Raw genomic sequence first — 17,517 nt, 5'->3', positions numbered from 1 at the left:
GAGATGCTCAGTCTGGTGTTCCACTTGGTTTCAGATGATGATTGAAGCTGCAACATTAAGTTAGAACATAGACTAATAGAGTTGGAAAGGACCTTGGAAGTCTTCTAGTCCAACCCCCTGCTGTTGATTTGAGTTATTAATAAAATTGCTTGAAATCAATCAGATGCATTTGATTAACTGATTTTCCAGTTCTTATTGTTAATATAAATCTATATTATTAAAGCTCGGTACTATAACTGGGAGAAACTGGGCACCACGGGGCAACAATTTTTGAACCAAGCTACTTCAAATGAGCTAACTTACAGAATGCGTCCAAAATCTGAGACCCATGACTCCTGTGGAATTGAAATTTGGCAAATTTTTATAATTTTTTTATGATGTAAAAATCATAATAAAACATTGTATGACTTTATACAAAATGTCACAAAGCATTTCATGTGGTAAATTCCTGATGTTTGACTGCCATACAGTTCAACAAGGGCTATTTTCAGAGCAAATACATGCTTGAATATCTCCCTGAATTTTAAGAAGTTTTCCAGGGAAGGCAGTATATTAGAAGCTCTGCCATTGTTGAAGGCCTTAAGGAATCTGGCAAGGAAATATCTTTAAAATAATGACCCAGTGGATCATAGGTTGTGCAGTATTTATTAAAAACTGCAAATAAGAAAAGAAAAAAAGATATCCTGTGAGGTGCAAGCATGGTCTGAAGTCGTATTCCTTGCTGAATATGGGAAAAGAGCAGAGCTTTCTCTTAGATCAGAGGTACCCAATCTTTTGGGCACCAGGCACCAGTGCCATGGAGAAAGATTTTTCCGTGGATCAGAGCAGGTGTGGTTTTGAATACTGCCTGCATCTCAAGGATGGAGCTTTGCTTGTTTGTTTGGCCGCTTGCCAGCATGCTGTGGACCGGTGCCAGTCCACAGACCAGGGGTTGGGGACCCCTGTCTTAGTTGATTTCTATTTCAACGTTGCTTACATCTTACATTAAAAAGAGTGCCCATTTCTTTTCTCACATATACATTTGATTAGAGCAGGGGTCTTCGAACTTGGCCCTTTTATGACATGTGGACTTCAACTCCCAGAATTCCTCAGCCAGCATGCCTGGCTCAGAAATTCTGTGAGTTGAAGTCCACAAGTCATAAAAGGGCCAAGTTTGAAGACCCCTGGATTAGAGTAATAGCCCTCATAATTAAGCTTACAACCTATGCTTCTAATGAGGTATTATTACCATACGTTCAAGTCCAAACTTTATTTTTACAAGTTGTTTTTATAAAGTAATAATCTTATTTTTTTATGAAATAGGAGTTTCTTTGATGATAAGTATTGTTGCCTATATCACATGATACATTTTGGAAGGTTTACAAAAAATAAGACAGCCAGAAGAAAAAAGGTGAACTGCTCTAAGCCTCATGAGTTTCTCACAGAACTACAGTTGGTTAACAAACAAATCTGTGAAAGCTTTATTTTACCGTCAAAGCAAGCAAGTAATAATATCCATACTGAATTATTTGTACTTTATAACATGTGCAACCTATTTATAGGTTGGATGATAACTTGAAAACCAATGCAAAATGTAACAGCTCCTTATCAGTGAGAACTGTTTCCCAGAGGTGAATAGCAGTACCTCTCTGTGGAAGAGTAGGGATTTTTCCTATGGTTGGAAGAACTGAAGTCAGACCCAGCTTGGAAAAAGACTGACGTGTAGCTATGCATATTATTTATCCTAGCTCTTGCTCCTGGTAAAGGAAACACGTTCAGCTTACTAAACTTTACCGGACAGTTGTTTTACTGTTGTACTTTATTTAAATAAAGAGATTTTATTACAATTTCTTCAATACAGTTTCAACCAGGACAGAAAAAGGGGAAAGATGAACGGGATGGAATTGGAAGAGAGAATTGGCTGAAATATAGTATTGTTCCTCTTATCATTTTAACTTGACAGACCTTCCAGCACACACAGAAGATCAGTTATGTGGAAGATGGAGATTTTAAAAATAAAAAAATATCACAAAATTATTAGATTTATCAAAAAATAATCTAAGCTGCTGCTTGAAGGCAAATAATTAAGGAACTGTACTGTTCCTGAAAAGTTCACACTACACGCTTCCTAGAAAAAACTGGGACGGCAGTCTTTCCTTTCTTATCCTGTGCTTTCTTTTTCTCTGTTTAGGTTTACAGTCTGGGAAAATGAAGCTTCCCCATCCAGAGGGTTGTCCCTCCAAATGTTACAAGTTGATGCAGCGCTGTTGGGCTCTGAGCCCAAAGGACCGCCCGTCTTTCAGTGAGATTGCTAACATGCTTGGAGAAAGCCCATTGGAAAGCAAGGCCTGAGTAGGAAATGCCCACCCTATTCAGAGGTTGGATTGGACTGAAATCTCATTTTGGCATCTTGACTGTTACAGATTCTCAATGGGACCTAACAGAACCAAAAGGGACCAGGAACTTTTACGCTAGTGGATGAAGGCTGTGGATGTTTTCTTGATCTGAGATGTCTTCACCAGGCTCTGTTCTCTGTGCCTGGCCAGGTTGCATTCCTCCAGGGTCTACCTCTGACTTCCACAGGACTAGCTAAAAACATCTTAGAAATGAAGGGAATGCTGGCAACTACCATCTTAGATATTTTCACAAGGAAAGCCTGTAACAAGTTTTTGGGACTTCTCTGTCTTGGCACATTTAACCTTTTATTTAGTTTTCAAATCCTTTCGTGGAAAAGCACAGACGGGTTCCTTCTGGGAAAGGGTTTTATAATTTTGGGGGTGGGGGTGGGGAAGGGCACATGCAAAGAATCATGCTGCTCAGTCCTTAATATTTTTTGGCAGGAGGCATTCAGATGGCAACAGGGAAACTAAAGTTGATAACGCCTGTTGTCGCTTTTATATTTTTTTGCAGTCTCTGACTGGATTTATTTTGTGAAGCAACCAAAAGTAGTGCTATGCACAATAGCAGCCCCATCCCAAGCTCACCTAATTTTTGATCCTTCAATGGTTTCTCACTTGACTGGAATCAGAAAGGCCTGGACTGCAATTATTTTCATCTTGAAGAGATCCAGTGACTTTTCCTTGATCGTATCCCTGCAAAGGATCTAAGGAGAACCCTTCTTAAGACAAGGAGGAACCTGCATATTTATTGAACGATGCTTTATTTCTGCACCTGGTACTGTCAGTCTGTCAGGCCTTCTGCCCGCCTCCTTACATACCCAGAAAAAAGCAACAAACACTTAAGTGCCTGGCATATGAAGGAGACTTTCAGTAGCTTTCCTGATTATCTAATGCCGCTTTTTATATGATTCTTTTGGGGCAATGTTTGTTTTTCTTACTTTTTTAAAAAAAATGTTGACACTTTGCAGCCTAAGTAATTCTTTTATATGCATATATATATATATTATATATATTACTGGAATTGCAGCCTAGAGACAATTTAGCTTCAGTTTGCTTGAGCAGAGGAGTAGAACAGCCAAGAGGGGTTTTTTTTTATAAAAATAAAATAAAATAAAGTACACTGCTTACAATAAAGAATCCCTCTCAAACAAAATTAAAATAAATTGCAATCTGTGTTTCTTTTCTTTTATTTCTCTAGATGAATAAAACCATCTTGGAAGGATTGTGGGATAAAAGCAACAAATGCTAGCATATTAAGGTCATAATGTAATTTTTATTCATATTCTTTTGAAATGCTTTTAATCACTGAATTTATCTCATGTTTTTCCATTGTCTGGGTTGATTCATGACTAATGCTATGTCATTATTCATATGTCATATTCAATAGAAAACAACCCAAACTCATGGCTGAGCAATACTTGTGAACTGAGCAGTTATTTCTAAACTGTTGTATTTGGACCATGGCATTCTTGAGATGTAGTATCTGAGTTTCTTCATATAGCATATTCTTCCAATCCTGATTTTATTATTTAATAAAATATCTTCCAATCAAAGGAGAAAAGGCTAATTCCATAACAGCTCTTTTCCAATACATCACCATGATTAGTCTAACAAACTCAGACTGCTTTTGTTTGATTTTAAGAAATCAAAAAAGTCAGTGTTTGCTTTGTATTTAATAACTTGGGAGATGTGCATACAGCACTGAATACTGTATTGCATGTATCTCAAACTTGGCAACCTGAACACAGGTGGACTTCATCTCCCAGAATCCCTCAGCCAGCCTTGAAGGCTGGGAATTCTGGAAGTCTGCCCATCTTCAACTTGCCAAGATTGAAAAGCACTGGTATATTGCATAAAAATCATGTTATGGAATTAATACTTGTATGGTGTAAAAATTGGAAGCAAGCTCAGGTGAGACAACCAACTCCTATACTTTTTTGTGAAAATTGTGAATTTTGATAAACCTATGATAAGGCCAACTCACATGCAAAATTACTTTAGCCATTGTCTCTTACTGAAGCATAATATCTATACAGTGACCATATTTTTATGGAAAGAATAAAGGACAAACCTGAAAAAAAATAAATCTGAAAAAAGTTCCTAAGGATTAAAAATGTTTATGTTTATAACTTTGCTTTACAAAGGAAAATTCTAAAGCAAAATGAAGAAAAAACTTTCAAAAACATGTATTCTAATAAAAATATGTAAAGTCAAATAGTAAATATGTAAATTTATTTTTAAAAGATAATTCAGTTTCACATAAGGTGAATGACTAAGCATTAAGTGGTACCATTTGCATGGTAAAAGTTAAATGACCAAAATAAAGGATAAAAGTGAGTTTTTGAAAAAAATTGAAGGACAGCTTTCTGAAATAAAACATTGTCCTTTATAGTAAAGGATGTATGGTCACTGTAAATATCTAGGATCTGTATTCCAGAATAAAACAAAAAGCAAGCTATACAACTGCCAACTGAAATTTCTGAACATTGCCCAAAAGGACTGCATAAGAAATTAATATTTATATACGGTATTACCAAATAAGACCAGAGAAGCACACCAATACACTCAATGTCCATTGGGGAAAAAAAGAAATGGCTGTTGGAAGGCCTTTGTTAAACAGATTCCTTCAGCTCTTAGTAATCCCTGTCTAAATACAGGTGTAGGATTGTGGTCTTGCATGGACTTTTCAAGAACCTAATCTTAAGATTGCAACCCTTCAGAATCTTATGTACAAAAGCTCAATTCTCTGTCTTCTGTTTTTCAGCCATGACAGCCATTTCCAGGTTTCTTTTACCATATTATTTTTTTCTCGTGTTGCTGTTATTTCGCTATTCTATTCTCACTTAGTCTAGCGTGGTTGCCTTTTTTTGAAGAAACACACAGATATGGTGAAAAATGATCTGCTGTGAATGACTAAAAACTCTTCTCTCCAAGTAGAATATTAGGACTGAAAAACTCCAAATCAATTAAGCCCAACTCTGTCAGTTGCCAAAAATAACATTAAAGCCAAGATCCTATTTAAACAAAGTCAGTGAGAAGGAATTTGTCATCTGCTTCATTGATCAAACTATTTTTGCCACAGGAATTTTTTACAATAATCTTACTGCTGCCTGTTTCTCACATCTGTTAATTGGTGAACAAAATTAGAAATCTTAAAAAAAATACATTGATAGATTGTTTGCTGGAATAAGTTTTCTACAAACAAAAACAGTAAATTTGTCTCACAGGTATGACACATTCAAAGAAAATGCCATCAAAATTTCTTTGGGTATTTGATTGCTATATATAAAATAGAATAATATGAAGCAGAACAGAAATATACTCAGATTCACATTTTAAAATAAAGCTTAACTTTTTTTCCTTTTCTCTTGAAATGCAAAATTCCTCTGCTTGTTAATCCATGTTTTACTCAGGCCACCTTTTGCCTTTTTAAAATTTAACAGTCACTTACGTGCTCTCAAGATGTAGTGTATTTTGGGATGTATTGACTTTATTCACCACTTGAGAGTACCTTGCTTATCTATACAAGTTCTGTCAATTATATGAATTCTATGATGTTCAAAATACTGGTTGATTATTTGACAGTGCCAATCAAAGACCAGACTTATTTCTCACATTGCTAACTTCAAAGCACCACTGTTGTGGTACATATTCCAAGAAAGCTAGAGATCATTGCTTCATCCACTGGCCCTCATTCAGAAGCCCAAATCTTACTTGCAATATTGCATACAGAGAGTCCTCAATTTACAACCATCATTCAGCAACCATTTAAAATTGCAGTGGTGCTGAACAAAGAATCTTATGACCTGTGTCCAAAGTTAGTCATTACAGCTCTCCTATGGTCACGTGATCAAAGATCGGTTGCTTGGCCGCCTTCCCACACTTACAACCACAGGCACTGTAGCTACCCCATCCCCTTATCTCCCCCATCCCCTATCCATGCCCTTCTGGCTATTCTACACAGTGGCACTTGTCAGCAGCAGCCTCAGAGCTCGACCTGAAGTAGAAGCCCAGGGCCTTTAGCAGTGTCAGTCAGCTGCCACTGCCACCAGGCATTGACCTCAGCTACAGTGTCACCACTGCTACTGAGAAATGCCACCTCATACTGCAGCCAGATATTTCACCACCATTCTGCCCAGTCTCAGTTGGCACCACAGCCCTGCATAGTTTAGGTCCTGCCATGCATTGCTCACCTTCAGCTGTTTTTCTGGTAGCTGCTGACAGGCCCACATAACCTACTTGAGACAACTTCTCCCTGCATCAGGCCTTCTCACCAAGGCTGCTTCATGCTATTCACCAAGCTGGCATCCAATTCTTGCAATAGTTCAGAAGCCTCATCCCACATATTGCACACACCATTTTTTTCTCTAAGTCATGTGATGTGGGGAATGAGGTTTCCAAAATATGAGAACGGGTTTCTGCTATCCTCTATGCCAGCATCCTGTTCTCATGAGTCTTTGGAATTTCTGCAAGGGCTCTATTGGCATCAAGTATACTAACTGAAGGGACGCGGTGGCTCAGTGGGTTAGGATGCTGAGCTTGTCGATCAGAAGGTCGGCAGTTTGGCGGGTCGAATCCCGAGTGCTGCGTAACAGAGTGAGCGCCTGTTACTCGCCCCAGCTTCTGCCAACCTAGCAGTTCGAAAGCACGTAAAAATGCAAGTAGAAAAATAGGGACCACTATGGTGGGAAGGTAACAGCGTTCCGTGCGTCTTTGGCGTCTAGTCATGCCGGCCACATGACCACGGAGACGTCCTCGGACAAGCACTGGCTTCTTCGGCTTTGAAACAGAGATGAGCACCGGCCCCTAGAGTTGGAAACGACTAGCACACATGTGCAGGGGAACCTTGATAATTGATCTCTAGGGTCAACTGTAGCTAGTTATCCATGATCTAATGCCTCATATCAGCTGCTGTGCCCTGTATAGGGGGAGGGGCAAATAGAAATTCCAGGTCCAGATATCAGCTGCACATCAGTGTTATTTCAGGTCTTCTTGAATCTGTAATGTAATGTATAATTGAAAAATCTCAACTTGTGACAGCAGCTTCCTCTTTATTGAAAGATTGGGTGACAGCTGTTTCTCAGTGTAAATGCAGATCTTCTTTCTATCCATAGTTCCCTCATACATTTCACATATCCCCTCTCATTAGGTCTACATTCCATCAGTTCTGGGTTTTCTTTTCTATGTAGCCAGTAGCCCATTTATCATCAGATTGTTTGGATTCCTCAGCATCTGGTGCGGAATTTGTTAATCCAGATGATGTGTGAATTGTCATTCTCCTAGTTGAGGCAGGCAAGTGAAGCATAAGGTAAAGGCAGGTGAAGCATTTGGGTAAAGACCCTCCTGGTAAGGGAGGTACCATTCAGGATTCAAATCCCAGTCTCATGTCAAAAGGTGGCACTCTAACCACTATGCTACCCAGCCACTGAACATATATTTCTAAAATGGGCACCAGTGCTGCCAGTGATATATTCTGGGCAAACCCTTATACAGACTAGACAACGGATGATCCGTTGGGTCATCATTTCAGAATTTTTTTTTCCTACCAGATGCTTCAATGCTTTCAACAATGACAAAACTTCAAATGTAGTATTTATTGCCTTCACGGAAACGTAGGGATACATTCAGAGATGAATCACTTGCTAACTGAGATCTGCCCTTAGATATCTGATGTAATGATGGGTTTGCCTTTGAACAATGACAGAAGGATTCTCTCAGTTCCTCATTGGAAGATCCTCTTTGGCTCCAAAGGATGCATTTGGAAGAGGCAGTTGTATTGTCTGATGTTCGTTCTGAACTTGTTTGTAATAGGTTCATCACCGCTGCATAAGTGAAGAGTTCATTAGGTAGAGGTTGCAAATTGCCAGACAGGACCCTTCCCTTTGTACAGCAGAAATTGACTTGTTTCTCCAGAGAATAGGAACACATGACAGTAAGGGCAGACTTTGGCCACGGTACCAACTTCAGAACTATTACATTGTGGAAGTTGTGCATTTTGTCTCACTCTTTTTCTGCAGAGGTTTTGTTGCTTAATGCAGCTATTGTTGTGATGAGGAACTCTCAGAGTAATTAGGATTTGCCACATATTCTCGAGTTGATCTTCCCTTTCCTCTTCCATCTTTCTTTGACTCATTCTGGCATCTTGATTCTTAATCTATGAACCTCACAACCTTGTGGACCAGCTGACAAACCTTCTTTAAAGTTCTGACCCTCAGACTTTTTCTGACTACTCTTCTGCTCAGTTTTGAACTAAAACTCTTTAAGGCAAACCTGTTAAAAGTGTTGGCAAAACTTGTCTTTCTACTGCAGGCGTGTGTTTTTGCACTTATTTATTTACTTGCTTACTTGACAGATGTTAGCTAGTTAGCTAGACAGCTGGATAGATAGGTACAAGAGAGAGGGAGAGATAACAGATAGATAGATTAGCTGTTATCAGTGTTAAAGTACTGCAGGGATGTCTGAGTTTAAATTACTACTTGGTCACCAAGTTCAGTGGATCCAGTCTTTTAATTTCTCTTTCTTCTTTCTTTGTATTTTCTGTGCAATGCTATTGCAAAGAAGTTTCCCATTTTTCTGCACACATCCTAAAGCTCACCTCTGGGAATCTGTGAAGATATTGAATTAGAAACGCATTTTTATAATCAAACCATATGATTGTCAAGGTGTGTCGGGGACTAATCTAACTGTGTAATTCAGATATTATTTTGAATTATGGGATAGGGATTTCAGGGGAAGACACGAACAGAGTCACCTAACCTGCATTCTCTCTAAGCTGCAAAGAAACTAGGCGTTCTATCCGCAAACATTTACATTTACAATCCAACCAGATGAGTGTAATACACCATAAATGGAAAAAAATAGGAGGGGATGAGATACACAAGAGCAGAAGGTGCCTGAAGGCAAGGAGTAACTTTGTGAATGTTTCAAAACTTTTTTGCAAATTAATTGAACAGCAGTACTTACCAACTGCTTTGCTTGCCTGGACTGTCAGCCAGTTTAACCTGAGGCAGATTTCCTTCCTAACTTGAACTGCAGTAATTAAGAGTTTGTCTGTGGTAGCTAAAACAAACAACTTCAACTGACTGCTAATATGTGACAGAACTATTTTATTGTGTAGCTCTACGACAAGAGAAGAAAGGAAGGGGTCTCAGTGCATAACCAGAAACCTTCAATAACAGGCTGACTGCAGAATCCCCAAGCTTTTTTTAAAAAAAACTTACCGTAATCCTATTATATACTTCTAATTAATTTGAATCCCCCATCTTTGAGAAGAATAGAGCTTACACCAAGTGGGAGACAATCCAATTTGAGATGATGATGACAGGAGCAAAATCTTCCCCAGAAGCCCATTCTCCTTGCTAAAATTGGTGGGCCAGCAGCAGTATTTCAGCTGCTCTGAAGATTCTGCATGGTTGAAGCTCTCAAGTAGACACTCTTCATTCTGTCCACTGCCCTCTTCTAAGCAAATGGGATGAAAAGCAATCGCTCCCTGTCTCCTCCTGCCATCAAAGACTGATGCAAAGAGGCCAGCCCTCATTACAGCTAAAAGCCTTTTCAGCCTTCAACATATGAGGGTTTAGGGTGGGGTTCATTCATGAACTATTTCCTTTTGAACACGTCAATTTCATTCATTGAGCATAAAATGTATCTGGTATTAGTAAATCTAATGAAACAGAGTAAGGCTAGGATTTGCCTTATTTTAGGGCAATGAATTATTAAACTGACATAGATGAATTCTGTCATGTAATATGCACCCTGTGAAGTACTTCTTTTTGTCTATCTTGAACCAACTGTATAAACACCACTGGCAAAACACTATAGGACACGGGCCGGCAACCTGTGGCTCCGGAGCCGCATGCGGCTCTTTCAGTCGTCTCCTGCGGCTCCCAGTCCTCTGCCATGTGCAGTCCAAAAAAAAAAGTGGGACTAAAAAAGTTCAACCAATCAATTCAAACTTCTCATGGAAAAAAAACTTGTGAAGCTTGAATTGATTGGTTGAAGTCTCTGGTTTGTGGGACTTCCCACAAGCTGTTTGTGGGACTGCCCACAAACCTCTTTTCTTCCTCAGACTGCACATGGTGGCAGCGGAGAAAGAGACAGGAGGACTGCTGGAAAGGTGAGTGGGTCGGTCAGATGAGGCGTTCCGGGGAGGGGGAGTTCTGTGTGTGTGTGTGTGTGTGTGTGTGTGTGTGTGTGCGTGTGCGTGTGTGTGCACGCGCATGCCTCCAAAACCCTTCATTGCCAAGGTTTCTTCCCAGTGAGGAGGGTCCGCTAGAAAGAGATTTAGCAGCTTAGTTGGTCAGCCCACAAGGTTTCTCTTACCAGTTTTGCTGGATGAGGAAAGACACAATCCCCTTTTCCGATCTGTACCCTCCCTAATACCCATTGGGCACCACTCTGTTATTTTATTTATTTATTTATTTTTATTACATTTATATCCCGCCCTTCTCCGAAGACTCAGGGCGGCTTACAAGCTTAGCAGTAGCCTTCATTCTATGTATATGCCTGCTTGTTAGGGCTTTCACACACACCCCCAAGCGGCATTATTACAAAGTCAGCTTATTGCCCCCAACAATCTGGGTCCTCATTTTACCTACCTCGGAAGGATGGAAGGCTGAGTCAACCTTGAGCCTGGTGGGATGCGAACCTGCACTAATTGCAGGCAGCTGGTGTTACTTAAGGAGGCATTAGCCCACTGCTCCACCAAGGCTCTGTTAGAAGGAAAGAAACCAAAAGCCACCCCTTTCACGTTCCTCCTTCCAAGCAGGGAACCTTTTGGGGGATGAAAGGATGAAGTAAACCCACCCCTCCCCCAACCTTTCCTTGCAGGAGAAACTAAGACTGATCAGCCGCATTTATTAGGAAGCAGCCTCTCTATTCTGGAGAGCCAGCAGGGCCCCTGCTTCGCTTTTCCTACATCAGCAGGGCTGGCACTCCCTTAGCCTGGAAAAAGAAGAGTAAAAAATTCAAAAAGATGGTTCTTGCTAGCGGCAGGGAGCTGTGAAGGTTGGTGACTCGGGAGAAACGGCCGGGGGGAAGGTGGTGTCCGAAGAAAGGGATAAAAGGAAAGCTTTTATCTCGCTCTCTCATTCACTCACACATTCCTCGCAAAAACTTCTCTTGCTCTCATTCACTCACATTTTGCTCTAAAAAGCCTCTTTCACACTCATTCACTCACACTTTGCTCGAAAATGTTTCTCTCTCGCTCTCATTCACTCACCAACTCGAAAGACCAGCCACGGCGCCTCAACTGACTTCCATGAGGATGTTTGGCAATGAAGGGGCCGATTAAAACTGCTCCTGCTAGTGCTGCTACTGCTAACTTTTTCACTTGCTGCTTGGTTCCAGTGAAACTGGAAAATCCCCAGATGCCACTGCTGGGGGTGGAGGAGGCTGCCCGGGTTCGGCCGTAGCGGAAGCCAACGACAGTAGTGGTGGAGGCGGCGAGAGAGACGCTGGAGGTCTGCCGCATCTCTGTTAGCCTCCGCCTCCCCCGCAGAAACAAATCCCTGTGCCAGCCCTCATGACAGCAGCGAGCCCCAAGGAGCGAGCAATTGCTCCACTGGCGGCAGCTGCTGTTGGGGTGACCTAGTGCACTCGCCGAGACGCTGGAGCCTCTTTGGCGGCAGGAGTAGCAACGCCTGCCTGCCAGGCAGAAGAAACAGGAAGGTTGGTGGCGGCAGCGGCTGCTGCTGTTGAAGCAGTTTAGTGCCTTTGCACAGATACTGGAGGTGCTCCAGGCTCGGCGGAGCCGCCGTGCTCCATGGCAGGAGTAGCAACGCCTGCCTGCCGGGAGGAAGAAACAGGAAGGTGGCGGCGGCATGGCGTCCAGCAGGCAGTACTCGGCAAGCGGGCATGGGCGATGCACTGGCAGCTCCCACCCCTCCAAGTACGAGGCGGTGCTGCCCAGACACACCGCTGCTCCTGCCGCCAAAGCCGCGGAGCACAGTGGCTCCACCGAGCCTGTAGCACCTCCAGGATCTCTGCAAGGGCACTAAGGTGCTTCAACAGCAGCAGCTGCTGCCACCAACCTTCCTGTTTTTTCCACCCAGCAGGCAGGCGTTGCTACCCCTCTGCCAAAGCTGCGCAGCGCGGTGGCTCCACCGGGCCTGGAGCACCTCCAGGATCTCTGCAAGGGCACTAAGCTGCTTCAACAGTAGCAGCCACTGCCGCCGCCAATCTACCTGTTTCTCCCGGCAGGCAGGCATTGCTACCCTTCCGCCAAAGCCGTGCAGGGGCTGCAACTTCCCCGGGCGAGGCAGCAGTGGTGTGTTTGGAGAAGGGGAGCCCAAGGAAGTTGCAGCAGACGGAAAAAGGGCCAGACGGCCCTGCTGCAAAAGAGTGGGATGGAAAGAGAGTTGGGCAAGATGGCAGCGGTGTGTTTGGAGGAGGGGAGCCCGAGGAACTTGCAGGAGATGGAAAAAGGGCCGGATGGCCCTGCTGAGAAAGAGCAGGGTGGAAAGAAAGTCGGGCGAGACAGCAGCGGTGTGTTTGGAGGAGGGGAGCCAAAGGCAGCAGCTCCGCCAGCCTCTGCCACCCCTTTCCACTTCGTTCAGGCCAGGCAGCGGAGGAAAGGCAGCGGCAGAGGCTGGTGGAGCTTCTGCCTTCGCCTCCTCTTCCTTCGGGCCAGGCAGTGGAGAGAAGAGGGAGGCGGAGGCTAGTGTAGCTGCTGCCTTCGCCTCCTCTTCCTTCAGGCCAAAGATGGCAAGCACAGCGGCTACCATGCCAGCCTGGAGCACCTCCAGCATCTCTCAGCGAGTGCACTAGGCCACCCCAACAGCAGCAGCTGCCGGCGGAGCAATTGCTCAGCCCTTGGGGCCCGCTGCTGCCATGGGGGCCGGCCCGGGAATTTGTTTCTGCGGGGGAGGCGGAGGCTGATGGAGATGCGGCAGACCTCCAGTGTGCCTCTCACCGCCGCCTCCACTGCTACTGTCAGCTTACGCTACGGCTGAACCCAGGCAGCCTCCTCCACCCCCAGCAGTGGCATCCGGGGGTTCTCCGGTTTCATCGGAACCAAGCAGCAAGTGGAAAATTTAGCAGTAGCAGCACTACTGGGAGCGGTTTCAATCGGCCCCTTCATTGCCAAGCGTCCCCATGGAAGTCAATGGAGGTGCCGCGACTGGCCTTTCGAGTGAATGAGAGCGAGAGAGAAGCTTTTCCAAATAAAATGTGAGTGAATGAGAGCAGAGGGGGCAGGGCAGCTGCATGTCTCGTCTTGGCTTCACTCTTCAGTCAAACCCTGTTCTGCATATGTTCGCATGCACGTGCATGCACACACATTTTTTGCAGCTCCCAGTTTTTCCTTTTGTGAGGGAACCATTTCCAAGTGGCTCTTTCACTGTTTCAGGTTGCCGACCCCTGCTATAGGATGAAGGTCAGTATAGGAGTGATTTGATTTGCAATAATCTCTTTTGGATTGAAGAAATGGAACCTATGTTGCTCAGGCATATATTATTAACTGGTGGTGTTAAATGCTGGAATTATATATATATATAATTCCAGCATTTAACACCACCAGTTAATAATATATGCCTGAGCAATGTATGGAATTATCTGGGGAGGGCAACATAAAAGGTAAAATGTAAAAATATACTAGGAATATTTTTTCAAATACTGGGGCCCTTATGAAATTATAAATGTCTAAATAGGGAAATACATAAACTTGTAGTGCCTTAGTCTTGAGGTAGCCTTATTTCTGACATCTCATAAGATTTCAGGGCTTTTGTCTAGAATTCTGTAAGATTTCACCACCCTTGAGTAAAATCAGTTGAACTTATGAGATTTAGCAATTCTATATATGAGTTTTTGGTCATAAAATAAAACATTACTGAGTTTAGGGATCTTTCAAATTCAAAATGCAACAGTAATATGGATGCTATGAACATGATGCCCATCATTTTGCCTCCACTAAAAAAACCCACCAAAATTGTATGAAATTAAAGCCAACAGGGAAAACACTAGTACCCCAAACATAAAAGTTATTGAAGCAAAACACTTTTCCATCAGCAATATAAAGATTTTAATGGAGACATTAAAAGGCCCTTTCTCCAGCAACATCTAATTTCTTTTTGAATGGAGTGAGAGAGAGCCTCTAAAAATGCTGTCTGAGCAGTCGTACACAGAAGGAGGCTAACTGGTTAAAACTTTATGATAGTCAATAATCAGTTAATCAAATACACTCCAGTTGCATGAGCAAGAAACTAAGAACAAATCCTTGGTGGTTAAATATGGTTTATACAAGAAATGATACATAAATTTCACGTTTAATCATATTAATGGAGAAGGATTTTAAATGCAGTGATTTATCTGATGGCATAGTCTCTGTGCTAATAAAAGAAAAGAACATAGTACTTGTGTTTTTTCTTGGAAACCGCTTCTGGACTTTGTGCTTCAGGTGGAAAAAAATGATATTATGATTTTGGGCTTTACAACTTAGACTGATTTGCCGATACAGAAATGGCTAGTGCATACTACTATAGAAATGTAAAAAGTTGAGATTTGATTTTAATGTCTGATTTTACTGCAACAAAGAGTCGGAAGCTTTCATATTATTTTCAGAATAAAATATTGTAGCACATTTCCTTTTAAAACTGCTATGAGAAGATATAAAATCATAGTAATGAAAATGCTCTAATTTAAAAAGAACTATTTTTTTCCAGTTCAGATTTTTAATTTCAACTTTTCTATTACCGAGTTGATTTAGATAGTTCTGTATATCATGGTCAGTCAAGCCAAGTCAGTCAGGCTTCATTATGACTTTTCCTTCTGAGAACCTAGCAATAAACAAGAATGATGGGTCAATACCAGCAGAACTGAGTTTCCACTTAAGGCCTGTTCCTATAATGAAATAAATTTAATATCAAGGGAAATGAACTTTGGAAGATGAGCTCTTAGTCTACGTCAGTAGTTACAGAGTCAAACAGTTTCACTTACATTCAACTCTATTTTGCATAATTCCACTTTTTGATCATGGGAAGAATTGAAGCATCTATCAGCCTGGCTAACTACAAAATCCCCTTCCCTCCCAGTTTTCTTAAGGTAAAGGTAAAGGTTTCCCCGCACATGCGTGCTAGTTGTTTCCAACTCTAGGGACCGGTGCTCATCTCCGTTTCAAAGCCGAAGAGCCAGCGCTTGTCCGAGGACGTCTCCGTGGTCATGTGGCCGGCATGACTAAACGCCAAAGGTGCACGGAACGCTGTTACCTTCCCACCGTAGTGGTCCCTATTTTTCCACTTGCATTTTTACGTGCTTTTGGACTGCTAGGTTGGCAGAAGCTGGGACGAGTAACAGGCGCTCACTTTGTTACGCGGCACTCAGGATTTGACCCGCCAAACTGCCGACCTTCTGATCGACAAGCTCAGCGTCCTAACCCACTGAGCCACCATGTCCCAGTTTTCTTAGGACTGCTTTAATAGAGCTGGAGCTGTCAGAGTCCCTGTAGCCTCTTGTGTAACTGTTGAGGATGACTCTATGCTCAAAATGGTTTAAGAGCTGCTGGAACAAAATGACCAACACGTTTTTGAATAGCAAATGAGCACCTCTGAGGAACCCCTTCATGGATTACTGCCTTGTCGTGGTGAAGGGGCTTGCGTAATTCAATGAAGCTATGAGCTATGCCGTGCAGGGCCACCCAAGACGGACAGGTCATAGTTGAGAGTTCTGACAAAACGTGACCCACTGGAGAAGGAAATGGCAACCCACTCCAGTATCTTTGCCATGAAAACCCTATGGACAGTACCAAAAGGCAAAACGATATGACGCTGGAAGATGAGCCCCTCAGGTCGGAAGGCGTCCAATATGCTACTGGGGAAGAGCAGAGGGCTAGTACTAGTAGCGCCAGAAAGAATGAAGCGACTGGGCCAAAGCCGAAAGGACGCTCAGCTGTGGATGTGTCTGGTGGTGAAAGGAAAGTCCGATGCTGTAAAGATTTTTTCTCCATAGGAACCTGGAATGTAAGATCCATGAATCAAGGAAAGCTGGACGTGGTCAAACAAGAGATGACAAGACTGAACATCGACATCTTAGGTATCAGTGAACTAAAATGGACAGGAATGGGTGAATTTAATTCAGATGACCATCAGGTATACTACTGCGGGCAAGAATCCCTCAGAAGAAATGGAGTAGCCTTCATAGTCAATAAAAGAGTAGGAAAATCAATACTGGGATACAATCCTCAAAATGACAGAATGATCTCAGTTCGAATCCAAGGGAAACCATTCAATATCACAGTAGTCCAAGTCTATGCCCCAACCACCAGTGCTGAAGAGGATGAAATTGACCGGTTCTATGAAGCCCTACAGCACCTTATAGAAGTAACACCAAAAAATGATGTCCTTATCATCATGGGGGATTGGAATGCTAAAGTAGGAAGCCAAAAGATAACTGGAATAACAGGCAAGTTTGGCCTTGGAGTACAAAATGAAGCAGGGCACAGGCTGATAGAATTTTGTCAAGAGAATACGATGGTCATAGCAAACACTCTTTTCCAACAACCCAAGAGACGGCTCTACACATGGACATCACCAGACGGTCAACACAGAAATCAGATTGACTATATGCTCTGCAGCCAAAGATGGAGAAGCTCTATACAGTCGGTAAAAACAAGACCAGGAGCTGACTGTGGCTCAGACCATGAGCTTCTCCTTGCAAAGTTTAGGCTTAAACTGAAGAAAGTAGGGAAAAGCACTAGGCCACTCAGGTATGAATTAAATCATATCCCTGTTGAAAATACAGTAGAGGTGACAAATAGATTTAAGGAATTAGATCTGATAGACAGAGTGCCTGAAGAACTATGGACAGAGGTTCGCGACATTGTACAACAGGTAGCAACCAAAACCATCCCAAAGAAAAAGAAATGCAAGAAAGCAAAATGGCTGTCTGAGGAAGCTTTGCAAATAGCTGAGGAAAGGAGGGAAGCGAAAGGCAAGGGAGAAAAACATAGATATGCCCAATTGAATGCAGAATTCCAGAGAATAGCTAGAAGAGATAAGAATGCCTTCTTAAATGAACAGTGCAAAGAAATAGAAGAAAACAATAGAATAGGGAGGACCAGAGATCTTTTCAAGAAAATTGGAGAGATGAAGGGAACATTCCATGCAAAAATGGGCATGATAAAGGACCAAAATAGCAGGGACCTAAC

The 17,517-nt window shown here is 42.5% G+C and overlaps 1 protein-coding gene across 1 annotated transcript in view; it reads left to right on the top strand.

Annotated features, from left to right (window-relative positions):
• PTK7 (protein tyrosine kinase 7 (inactive)) overlaps nt 1-4,732 on the top strand; it is a gene marked incomplete at its 5' end in the record, with an annotated part of 89,653 nt that extends 84,921 nt beyond the window's left edge. Inside the window, one exon of the mRNA XM_081312905.1 lies at nt 2,171-4,732. Within this exon, the coding sequence (XP_081169031.1) occupies nt 2,171-2,331 (161 nt within the window). The 3' untranslated portion in view covers nt 2,332-4,732. The remainder of the gene's footprint in view (nt 1-2,170) is intronic.
• Nucleotides 4,733-17,517: the final 12,785 nt, after the last annotated feature.

This window comes from Vipera berus (assembly GCF_964194415.1).
Source record: "Vipera berus genome assembly, chromosome: 1".
Classification (NCBI taxonomy): domain Eukaryota; kingdom Metazoa; phylum Chordata; class Lepidosauria; order Squamata; family Viperidae; genus Vipera; species Vipera berus.
The sequence above is the reverse complement of the archived record's forward strand: the minus strand, read 5'-3'. Positions and strand labels throughout refer to the sequence as shown.